The sequence below is a fragment of the Venturia canescens genome, chromosome 1 (assembly GCF_019457755.1).
Source record: "Venturia canescens isolate UGA chromosome 1, ASM1945775v1, whole genome shotgun sequence".
NCBI lineage: Eukaryota > Metazoa > Arthropoda > Insecta > Hymenoptera > Ichneumonidae > Venturia > Venturia canescens.
Window position 1 is genome coordinate 38,340,402 of NC_057421.1, and position 11,791 is coordinate 38,352,192.

An 11,791-nucleotide genomic window follows, 5' to 3' on the forward strand; every position below is an offset into this window, starting at 1 on the left:
ACACAATATCTCCCGGTCCCTCCGGAATGATATTTTGCTGTGCCGCATAAGAATGCTGGTTAGGAACTTTATTTCTTTGACAAGAATCGCACGAACCAAGAATTTGTCTGATTACGCGGTATAATCTCGGGTAAGTGAAGTCTTCTTTTATTATTTTCCATACTTTTTTCGCGCCTACATGACCATACATTTCGTGTGTTTCAGTTACAAGATGGTGAAGGATTTCCCGCGGCAAAACTATTTTCCAGGAATCCGGATTTACTTTTTTCAATAAAATGTTATTTTTAATCTGATATTTATCGTCTTGTTCATTTTGTATCCTCTCTCTTATTTTCCTGATTTTGTCTTCTCTTTCTTGCCAAAGTCCTACCTGCCGAATCATCTGTTCTAATTCCTGCGACGGTTTGATTGCCAACATTGTGCTAATCACCAATTCTTTTCCTTTCCGCCCCCCAGCATCTGGTGGATTTAATCGACTCAAAACATCTGCGACAACATTTCTATTTCCCGGACAAAATTCAAACTCGATATTATAATCTTGAATGGCGAGAATCCATCTAGTTAATCGCTCATTTAACAATTGACAATTTTTTAAGAAAGTAATGGCTCGATGGTCAGTAATGACGTTAATTTTTGCTCCGAGCAAATAAGTTCTGAATTTTTTCAAAGACCAAATAATCGCAAGCAACTCTTTTTCCGTAGTTGCATAAGCTAATTCGGGACCCTTGAGTGTACGGCTCGCAAACATTATTACTCTTAAATCATTATTTTCGTCTTTTTGAGCCAGGGTGCCCTCCAAAGCATAGCTACTCGCATCAGTTTGCAAAATAAATTCTCTTTTTGGATCAGGATGCGTTAGAAGAACGTTATCAACAAATAAATCTTTAATTTTCTGAAAAGCTATTTTTTCTTCCTTCCCCCATGACCATTTTGTTTCTTTTTTAAGTAATTTTAAGAGTGGAATTGTTTCCTCGGTATGTTTTTTCGTGAATTTAGTGTAATAATTGATTAGACCCAGGAAACCCCTTAACTGCTTTAAATTTTTGGGTGGCGGAAAATCATGAATGGCTTGTATCTTTTCGGGTTGTGGCTTTATGCCTCTAGTCGTCAAGATGTGTCCTAAAAATTCTACTTCCTGCCTGAAAAATTTTACCTTTTTCAATTTTATTGTCATTCCGTGTTGCTGTAATCTCTCTAAAAGCTCATCTAAATATCTCATATGTTCATCGAAATTGAATGAAATACACAACAAATCGTCGACAAAATTTATAACGTGATCCCCCAGACCGTAAAGAATTATATCAAGAGCTCGCAATAATGCGGCCGTACTAGTTTTTAGCCCAAATGGCGTTACTTTGAATTCGTAGACTTGTTCCCTGTATCTGAATGCCGTGTATTTCATAGAATCTGGATGGAGTGAGATCTGCCAAAAACTGTTTGTTAAATCGAGAGTTGTCATTACTTTCGCCGAATGGCATTTCTGAAAAATTTCTTCCATGTTCGGAACTGATTCGTGGTCATTTGCCATCACCTGATTTAATTTTCGCGCGTCTAGACAAAGTCTAACAGTACCGTCTTTCTTTATAACGGGAATTATTGGGTTTATCCAAGGACTATTTGATCTCTGAATTATTCCGTAATCTAACAATTTTTCTATTTCCCTGTCTACTTTTTCTCTATGCATTAAGGGTACCTCATAAGCATGTGCAACGATCGGCGTATCCGTCGTAATGTCTAATCGATGTTCGTAAACCGAAATTCTTCCTGTGGTTTTACGAAAAACTTCCTTCCTATTCTATATTACTTGTTTGTGAATTTCTTTTTCCCTTTCAGAGAGTTCAGTCTGTCCTACAATTTCATCTATTTCCTCAAAAGTTATTTCCTCACTGTTTCTATCGTCAAAAATCAAATTTTGTACTGGCACAAAAGTTTCTTTAATATTTTCTTTTTCAACACCTCTTCCTTGCTCTGGCTCAAAAAAGTTTTCTTCAATTTCATAAAATGTCCCCACGAATTCATTTTCCTCTACTACTTCAATTTTATTCAAATTCTTCAAAAATTCCCCATCAACTTTATCTTCAATATCTTCACCATTTTCATCTCCCTCAATTTCTTCTTTTTCAAAAATTATTTCAACTTCTTCTTCAAAAACTCCAACAACTTTTTCTTTTTCAAATGACCTTTTTGCGGGCACAACATCAACAACTTCGTTATATTTGACTCGTTAAGACATCTTTTCCAAATTAATCAAACTCTTAAGCGGTTGCAAGGAATCAATACCGAGCAAAACGTCTCTAATCAAACCAGGGATTATTAAAAATTTAACGTACGTTTTTACTTTTCCAATTTCAGTTCTTGCCATTATTTGATTTTTGACTTTTGTCATTTTCCCTTTTATCGCACCTTTTACCGTCACTCCCGTAACAGGTAAAAGTGGACAATTTTTCAAAATCTCTCTGTTCTCTAAATAAAACTCTTCCGAAATCGTGGTTACTCTCGAACCTGAATCTACTAATGCAGTCACTGTGATACCCTCAATCTTAGCATAAATTTCTGGACACTCTATTATAGGCACGGCTTCTCCATTTATCTCTTCTTCCATTAAAAATTCTCTTGTATCCGTGAAAATCGTGTTGATGGCCACTTTAATTTCCTCTGTTTTGTTTGTTTCGCTTCTTTGTTGGAGGTCCTCCGATAAACCGTCCGACGAATTGTCTTTCTTTTCTTCTTCTACCGTTGTACCTCGTTCGTTTTTCGTTTTTCGTTGATTAATATTTTCGAGCACGGGTACAACGTTTATTCGTTTCCCGCTTGAGAAGTCGATGGCTGAGGTTCCGGATGCACTTCAATTGCATGAATTTGTTGTTCCGGAGCGTTATTCTGCAGATGATCATTTGAGTTATTTGGTGGGCGATATCCTGTATTGTTCTGATTTGGTCTCCAATTTGGATTCTGATTCGGGCGATTATAGCCGTTTTGTTGATTGTAGTTTCCGTTGTTTGTCCTTTGATTGAAATTTTGCTGGTTGGAACTGCCATTGTTTTGACGTTGGTAATTCTGCTGATAACCTCGATTCTGTTGGTAGAAGTTACCGTTGTTTGGCCGCTGGTTGTAATTCTGATTAAAATTTCGGTTTTGTTGATTATTCCAGTTATTGTTCCAACCGTTATTAAATCCTCCGTTGTTTGGTCGGTTGTTTTGATTCCAATTCTGATTTCCACGGTTTTGATAACCTCCTTGGTTATTCCAATTGTTTTGTTGCGGCATGCGGAACGGTCGCTGTTCGTTTTTATTATGGTTCGGATTTGGAGAGGATTGAACAGCTTCTTTGTCTTTTTTGGAATTTACAGGCCCATGCCGGTCGATTTTCTCAAGAAATTCGATAAGTTGTTCGAAAGTCTCAAATCCACGGCTGATAATGGTGGCTTGTATCTCCTCCGTAAAATGTTGAGAAAGTGACGCTATAATGTCCTCATCCTTAGGAGGTGGAGATAAGTCCTTTGCAGCTCCAAATATCCGGATTGCATACTCGACTTTTGATATTTTATTGTCTTTTTCCGGATATTGTCCAAATTCCAGATCTTTTCGAATTTTACGTTGCACGTCTGTGCTCCAAAATCACTCCGTGAATTTCTTCTCCACATCCTCGAAATCGTGGACCCGGTCCTCGATGAGCACCCACCATTCCTTAGCTGTTTTCTCGAGGCATTGCCCCAGCAAATATTTCATTTCTGTCACCGTCGGATTGGTGACTTCACAGTACCTCCGAAATTCCTTGATGAATTTCATCGGTCTCTTCTTCTCCAATCCATCATATGTGGGAGGTTTAATTTTAATTTTATTCGGGTGCATGTCCATTAATGGCATCGTTCGTATCCTTTCGTTTCTCTCTTCTTCCGGTTCTTCTTCAGATTCGTCATCGGAAACTTCTTTGTTTGGTTTTGGAACGATCCGAGTACTTTCCGTGTTTGGACTGTGAATTTTGTCTTTTTGTTCTATGTTTTCGACCCTTTTTCTAATTGTGTTAACGTCGAGTTGGATCTGCGCCACATTCACCTCAGTTACAGTACTTTTTGATTCATTATCCTCGACTATTTTAGTTAAACCCGTCACGTGACGTTTAATTGGATCATAAATTTTATGGACGTCACAAGCAATTGTGGCTTGCAAAGTCTTGAATTTTTCTGTGAATTCAGCCCTTAAATCGCTAGTGGCCTGATTGTTTCGGGCTATCTCGTTTGCCATACTTTGAATCTGAGTCTTCATTTCCTTCATTGCTTCAATTAAATTCATTAATAATTCGTGATTTAATTCACCGAATTCCATTTTTCCTTTGTTTGATTTGGGAGTGCCAAATTCCTCTAATCTAATTTCCTCGGGATTCTCATCAATTCTTCTCAAACGTAACCCAAAATTACCCCGAGATTCATTAAAAACATTCCCCGCTCCTGGAGAAGGAATCGAGGTAGTTAAATATACGTTTAAAACACCTGCAATATTGTCCTCGGGATTCTGAAACCCGGAATCTCTCGCTGTTTCGTCTCTTTCGGTCTTCTCTGCCATTTTTGTATAACCGATAAGTTTCATTCAAATTAAAAGAAGATTCTTAAACAAAACGAAATATCCACGTCTCCCTGCGATATCTGCCCCACGTTGGGCGCCAGTTGTAACGAAACGCTCTTGCCGACCTGGCCTGAACGCCGCCACGCGTCGGTTCGAGCAACCTTAATAATAAGGAGCAAGTATGAAGGAAAACGCGGAAACCAAGAATTCTTGTGGAAAATTAAAATAATCAAATTTATTCAAATAACTGATCGATCTTTGACAAAAATAAAAAGCCTCGCGAATGCTTTTGATGATTTAAACAGTTTGGTGTTTTTGTTTTTATATTGCTTTGCGTTGTTTTACCGGATCAGGCCAGAGAATGACCCGAAAGACCCGAAAACGTTGCAAATTCTCTGTCTGAGAAATTTTAAGTTTCTCAATTTTCGAATTTTAAAGTGTACAAAGAAAAATCTGTTTTTTATTAAAATCGCAAAAACCCGAAAATTAATTCGCGAAACTCAATATTCCCGATGTCCTATTCAAGTTGAATGTAACCGGGATATCGCTCGTCACTGTAATACCTCGGCTTTTTTTGTTTAGAGTTATATCTTGAGGTTTTGCGGCCTCGTTGATAATGTTTTCCAAATTCGGTGGAAGTGGAATTCCATTCTGATCACTATCAGATTCATCTGAAACCGAGTAGTAATCTGAAACAAATTTTTCGATAGACTTTTTCTATATATTATTTTTATTACTATTGTTGTTGTTATTAGAAATTTAATACTAAAAAAATTCAATTACTAGTTCCTATGAAAAATATCCATATTCTGCAGATTTAATGATGATATGAACGTCTGCATGCGATAATAAAATCAATATTTATTCAATATAACAAATTGTTTGGATGGAAAAATTCATCTAATAATGAGATTATTTTTTTCATTGTACGGATGGATTTGATTCTTTCTCTAGATACTTTAATCTTCATGTTTTTCTTATTTTTTATTTGGTAATTGATAAGTATATTATTATGGTCAGTAATAGGAATAAGATAGCGAAACATGGTATTATGCTCCGCAATTTTGAATCTGTTGCGCAGCAACATTTCCCATAGCATAATACTATATATGCTTTGTAATATGAACAAGAGGGCGCATCATTTTGCTCTGAATTTAAAAGACAGCGTAGCACATGATGCCCTGCAATGGGAATAAGATAGCGAAGCATGGTAGTTATTATGCTCTGCAACCTTGGATCTATTGCGCAGTAACATTTCCCATAGCATAATACTATATGCTTTGCAATATAAACAAGAGGGCACATCATTTTGCTCTGAATTTAAAAAACAGCGGAGCGCATGATGCCCTGCAATGGGAATAAGATAGCGAAGCATGATATTGTGCTCCGCATCCTTGAATCTATTGCGCAGCAACATTTCCCATAGCATAATACTATATGCTTTGTAATATGAACAAGAAAGCGCATCATTTTGCTCTGAATTTAGAAGACAGCGTAGCACATGATGCCCTGCAATGGGAATAAGATAGCGAAGCATGGTAGTTATTATGCTCTGCAACCTTGGATCTATTGCGCAGTAACATTTCCCATAGCATAATACTATATGCTTTGCAATATAAACAAGAGGGCACATCATTTTGCTCTGAATTTAAAAAACAGCGGAGCGCATGATGCCCTGCAATGGGAATAAGATAGCGAAGCATGATATTGTGCTCCGCATCCTTGAATCTATTGCGCAGCAACATTTCCCATAGCATAATACTATATGCTTTGTAATATGAACAAGAAAACGCATCATTTTGCTCTGAATTTAGAAGACAGCGTAGCACATGATGCCCTGCAATGGGAATAAGATAGCGAAGCATGGTAGTTATTATGCTCTGCAACCTTGGATCTATTGCGCAGTAACATTTCCCATAGCATAATACTATATGCTTTGCAATATAAACAAGAGGGCACATCATTTTGCTCTGAATTCAAAAGACAGCGTAGCACATGATGCCCTGCAATGGGACTAAGCTAGCAAAGCATGATATTGTGCTCCGCATCCTTGAATCTATTGCGCAGCAACATTTCCCATAGCATAATACTATATGCTTTGTAATATGAACAAGAAAGCGCATCATTTTGCTCTGAATTTAGAAGACAGCGTAGCACATGATGCCCTGCAATAGGACTAAGCTAGCAAAGCATGATATTGTACTCCGCAACCTTGAATCTATTGCGCAGCAACATTTCCCATAGCATAATACTATATGCTTTGTAATATGAACCAGAAAGCGCATCATTTTGCTCTGAATTTAGAAGACAGCTTAGCACATGGTGCACTGCAATAGGAATAAGATAGTGAAGCATGCTATTTCGTTCCACAAACTTGTATTTTTTGCGCTGCATAGTTTTCTATAGCATAATACTATATGCTCCGCAATAGGAACAAGATAGCGAAACATACTTATACAAGCTCTAGGTAATTATGTTGCGCTAACACTATTTTATGCCACCGTGCTACAGTATCTTACACTTATATTATCTTCACTTTGCACAATGATAAAACAAGTAATAAAAACTCTAAAACATTTACCTTTTTTTTTTTGCACTAAAGAAGCCTTTCGCTTTCCTTTTCCTGCAACGGTACTGTTTTTTTCTTCTTTAATTGTCACCAAAGTACTTTTTTTCTGTGTTTGAATGAAAGTTGTAGGGGTTTCATCGCAACTTGAGAAGCCATCTGCTTTTTGCCGAGCACTTGAAATATTATCTGTTGAAAAGAATTTAATGATTCCATAACGATATTTCTAAAATTAAAAAAAAAAAAAAAAAAAACACAAGAACAGTAAAAAACTCGCTAACCGTAAAACCCCAAGCATTTGATATCATGTAGCTGCCATTTTTTATCGGTCTCGTCGGGAATAGTTCTTTTAGCAATGAGTGGTCCTACATTTTTCGTATTTAGCCACCAACATTTTTTTTGGTCCTGCGTTAACCAGCACAATGGAACTTCGGATGCCGACTCCTCTCCTTCCATACCATCCTCATTTAGAAAACAAACAACTGCGTATGACGCCATCGTTTTTTTCACTTTCTTGAAATGAATAAAATTGCTGAGATAAGACATTTTGACGCCAAACCGTGGCTTCATATAAGCTTATCGATAAATATTGGTTAGGATTTTTTCCACTTCAATAATCCAAGAAATGATGAAAAATAAGTCACTGAATTCAAAAGGAATCAGATGCAATGTTATTAATCATTAATTAATAAATTAAATTCATGTATCTTACCAAAATTGTCTGGAGGTAGGACTTACTGTAACGATGCCTCGTGCGCCGTGTTACTGCCGGTATACCGCGCTTTTTCTTGTTCGTTGTATCGAAATCGTTGTACGTTGCGGTCAGAAACGACCTCAGCGCTCTCGGTAGTCAACCACGTAATTATTCCGTAGTTATTTGAAAAATGTTTTATCGCTTTGCTTGGTATACCATGTGATAATATGATTAATGAAAAATATTTATAAAAGCACTAGTACGATCTCTGTTGAACCCCTGTTTAACCATTATGAAAATTTCGGTCTATACTGATATATTTGCTTCATTAATGGACTAAAGGAATAATAAGACTTTCTCCATTGCTCATGGGAAATCGTATGCACTTTCCTGCCATATTTACTGAAGAAATAGTAATATTTTCGTATTTTGCATCTTCCACAATTTTGATACCAAAAATTGTAGAGTCGCACGGTGTAACAAAGAATGGTTTCTCTGCTGTGAACTCTTTACCAATTAAAAGAATCGATTGCTTTTCATCAGAGGTAATGGTTTCAATCTGTACGACCGTGTTGGAAATTGTCGAAATGCAATTGTTGCCAAGTTCGGTACTTATGTAATAATTCTCGTACTGTAGAGATTTCACGAGTTTGATTTTTGATTGTTCGTCACGATGTTTGCAAAAGATCACGATTGGGTAATTAATTTTTTTTAATTCGATGTTCATGATATTAGCTTCTTCTATCAGTCGATTCACGATTTGGTTTAGAGATCGTCCATTCGGTTTTACTTTGTTTTTGAGCTTTTGTAAATAGCTTTCAAACTTGAAACAACTGTAAGAATCTAATGGACCTAAACGTTCAGCGTCATCACATATGTGTACTAAATTATGTACATTGTACGTTACGTATTCAGACCCATAGATTTTTCCATAATTTTCCACATAATACGACAGTAACAGCTTCGCGCAATCCAAATAACGAGCGATAAATTCTTTTCGTGACAGTATACGGATTGCAATACTTAAACATAGGAAGTGTATGTATTTCGTGCGGTCTAAGCAGTTAAACAAAATTAACATTCCCGTATATAATAAGATTTGACGACATTCTGTGCCTTTGAACCGATCAAGATGATGCAAAGATCTGGGGTACCTTGCAAACTCTTTGGGTATGAAAGGTTTTAACGAAATTAAACATTCATCGGCTTTAGCTATATTCACCTTTGACATTCGAACATTTTTTTTTCCTTTGATAAGACGTACAAGCAATTTTTTCAAAACACCCAAATCTGCAAGATGCAAAATGTCAAGCGGAAATTGACTGACCATTCCGAAACCATGAATTTTCTCAAAGACTGACGTTTTTCTATGATGATCTTCGTCGGTTTTTTCCGAAAATGATTGATCAGTCCTCAATACTGCATTTGTTTCAGGAAATGTCAAGCGATTCTTAATAAACTTTCCCTCTTCAATGCATTTACTGCAGCCATGATACGCGTTGAAATTTTTTATCCCCGTAATGTAAGATCTTGCTGGAGCATCGCTTGTGATGACATTCAATTTACAAATGATCTTTTTGCCATTTACGGTAATGCCATGTTGCTGCATTGCATTCACATCGTCAACGAAATTGTTTAAATATTCATTAAAATCCTTTGGTTTTCCCATCCCCCCCCAAATACCTATAACAAACGGTTCAGTATAACAATCTGCACAAATGCAGCCTAAAATTGGCCAAACTTGATCGCTGCTACTCTTTGCTATTGGCAATCCGTCTATATTTACGTTGAATAATATTTCGCTGGGTATATTATTTTTCGAAAAATAACGATCGATTGATGTTTTTAAGCCTGCCGCTATTCCAAAATGATGATATTTTCCGGGTGGCACATCAATACAGGTAATCGCTCTTGGCGTACCGAGAAAAGTTCGGTAATCAGCCGGTAACTGAGCATGACCGTGTCGACGTAAAATTTTCAACAATTGGTTCACCCATATTTTTGAAACCCTGGATTCTGCGACCCATTGCCGCAACTCAGTAGCTATGTCGAGATTGATCTCGTTCTCTCTAGCATTCCCCGTGAAATAAATATTTTTATCACTCGTCGATTCAATTTCAACATTAATCGTTGTATCACGTGTGAGATCGAGTGAACGGGAGACAACGGCAATTGATTCCGAATGATTTTCTAATGATAAGTCCGCCAATGATTCCACTGTATTTGATTCCTGAATCCCAAGCTGGTAGTTGGACGATTGTTTTTCTTCCAGCACAGAAACTAAAGAGCTCGAAGGTGCGAAGTCGTTTTTGCCCTTTTCTATTTCTGCTTTGCAAAGTCGCTTCCAATGCCGTTTTGATATGCTCCGGAAGTCCTTTGATTTTGTTTTCGACATTCTATATATAATTTATTCAACTGTAAACATTGAAAAAAGACTATTAATCAAGCCAATAAAGATAGAAAAACAAAAACAAATAAGAATGCGTCGTCGTTAGTCCTATAACGACAGTTTTCAGATTTACGATTTTTGCAGGCTACTATTATTCATTGTATCGCAAATTAATTTTGCTCTAATCACAAACTCGACTTTACACTCGACGGCTATTGTTGAAGACTATGTAACTAATTTGGTTAAGATTTAATCTTATGCTGACGTATCATAAAAGTGAGGTTATATATAAACTGCTCCAGGAAACGACGACATAGTTTCGGAAATTGGCCAGCGTATAACACGCTGGTGTTATGTGGTTTCTTTTAATATTACCTGTGAAAAAGAAAATTGAACTCGTGATGTACTGCACCGATTTTTTTGGCACCAATCACTTTTTTCTCCTTGCACTTTCACAATCGCTTGTTTTCACTTGTATTCGAAACCACAACTGTGGAATCCATGAAACATAACCTGAAAATTTCTGCAGAGAAACATAAAATGGTGAACATCACAAGTACGTAACAATCTCGTCAACACGAACACGAGATATTCATATAGGCACCTATAATTTTTGTCATCGTGTTACGAATTAGCGTGGTAACGATTGCAACACATTGGAATATCATTATTCAATATACTAAAAATGTAACAAATACGTAAATTTTTTTACCTAAAATACCTTGTAATATTGATGAACTGAATAATACGTAATTGCTACGTTTTCAATTCTATTTAATAATCATATACCAATGTTCTGTAAATGTTACGGAATCAATCCATAAGAGTCTGACAAATCTCGCGTGCGTGTAAATATTCCGTACGTCTGAGATGAAATTTTGATGTATTAATGTTACATATTTATGATGTCTATAATTTCCTGTATTTTTTTCATCTTGTAAATAGAGGCAGCGTGAAGGGCTTATTATTTATGTAACATTTACATATTTCTTTAACATATTAAATACATATATCTACAACATATAAACTCCATCTTATTTATGTGCACGACGGAAAAGTTCCGGCTTTTTGATGGTATTCATATGACATATTTGTGATATTTTTTGTCACGTAAATTTTCCGAAAATGATCCTGGCTGTGTTTGCTGGGTTTTTTCTTTTTTTAAAATAAATGAATCCAAGAGGATCTCTTCGCTTTTACAATTTTTCAATTTTGTTTTGACTCGATATAATTTTAACTCGACCTATCGCCTCTTGGATTTCTGCTAATTTTCTAATCGGGTTAGGTCTCCGTACCAGACCAATTCGGACAAGATTTTTATTATCAAATTTGAACTTGAAATATTAATTTACAAAATTATTACAGCTCTGCTCTAAAAAGACAAAATAGAATCTACTATGGAATATGATAGAATAGCGTAGACCACAGGCTCTGGGATTGAAACGTCACCGAATCGCTCCGAGATCCTGTGCATCTAGGGGAACATGGGGCAAATTGAACTTTTAAGAAACTAAGACAAATTCATTAATGAGCACACGGTCTTTCACTTGTATTTGAGTCCCAAAACTGACTACCATCG

The 11,791-nt window shown here is 36.4% G+C and overlaps 1 protein-coding gene across 5 annotated transcripts; it reads right to left on the reverse strand.

Moving 5' to 3' along the window:
• Nucleotides 1-4,770: 4,770 nt before the first annotated feature.
• Nucleotides 4,771-10,315, reverse strand: LOC122415118 (uncharacterized). Of its 5 annotated transcripts, none has more exons than XR_006261864.1 (4): nt 7,868-10,315; nt 7,411-7,642; nt 7,145-7,318; nt 4,771-5,252 (listed from the first exon to the last, which is right to left on the reverse strand). XR_006261864.1 is itself a non-coding variant. In XM_043427014.1 (4 exons), the coding sequence occupies exons 2-4, from the start codon at nt 7,625-7,627 to the stop codon at nt 5,050-5,052; spliced, it is 594 nt and encodes a 197-aa protein (XP_043282949.1). In that variant the 5' UTR covers nt 7,628-7,642; nt 7,868-8,148; the 3' UTR covers nt 4,771-5,049. The 5 variants fall into 5 exon arrangements, 3 of the variants coding, with proteins under 3 accessions (XP_043282949.1, XP_043282940.1, XP_043282932.1); XM_043427014.1 differs by having other exon boundaries at nt 7,868-8,148; XM_043427005.1 differs by having other exon boundaries at nt 7,842-8,148.
• Nucleotides 10,316-11,791: the final 1,476 nt, after the last annotated feature.

Bases quoted from the DNA above. Each gene is read 5' to 3' on its own strand.
- LOC122415118 (XM_043426997.1), bottom strand. From the start codon at position 7,699: ATGAAGCCACGGTTTGGCGTCAAAATGTCTTATCTCAGCAATTTTATT. The intron at 7,319-7,410 runs GTTAGCGAGTTT...TCTTTTCAACAG, and splicing joins CAAATGCTTGGGGTTTTACG to ATAATATTTCAAGTGCTCGG. The intron at 5,235-7,144 runs GTAAATGTTTTA...ACTCGGTTTCAG, and splicing joins TTTAGTGCAAAAAAAAAAAG to ATGAATCTGATAGTGATCAG.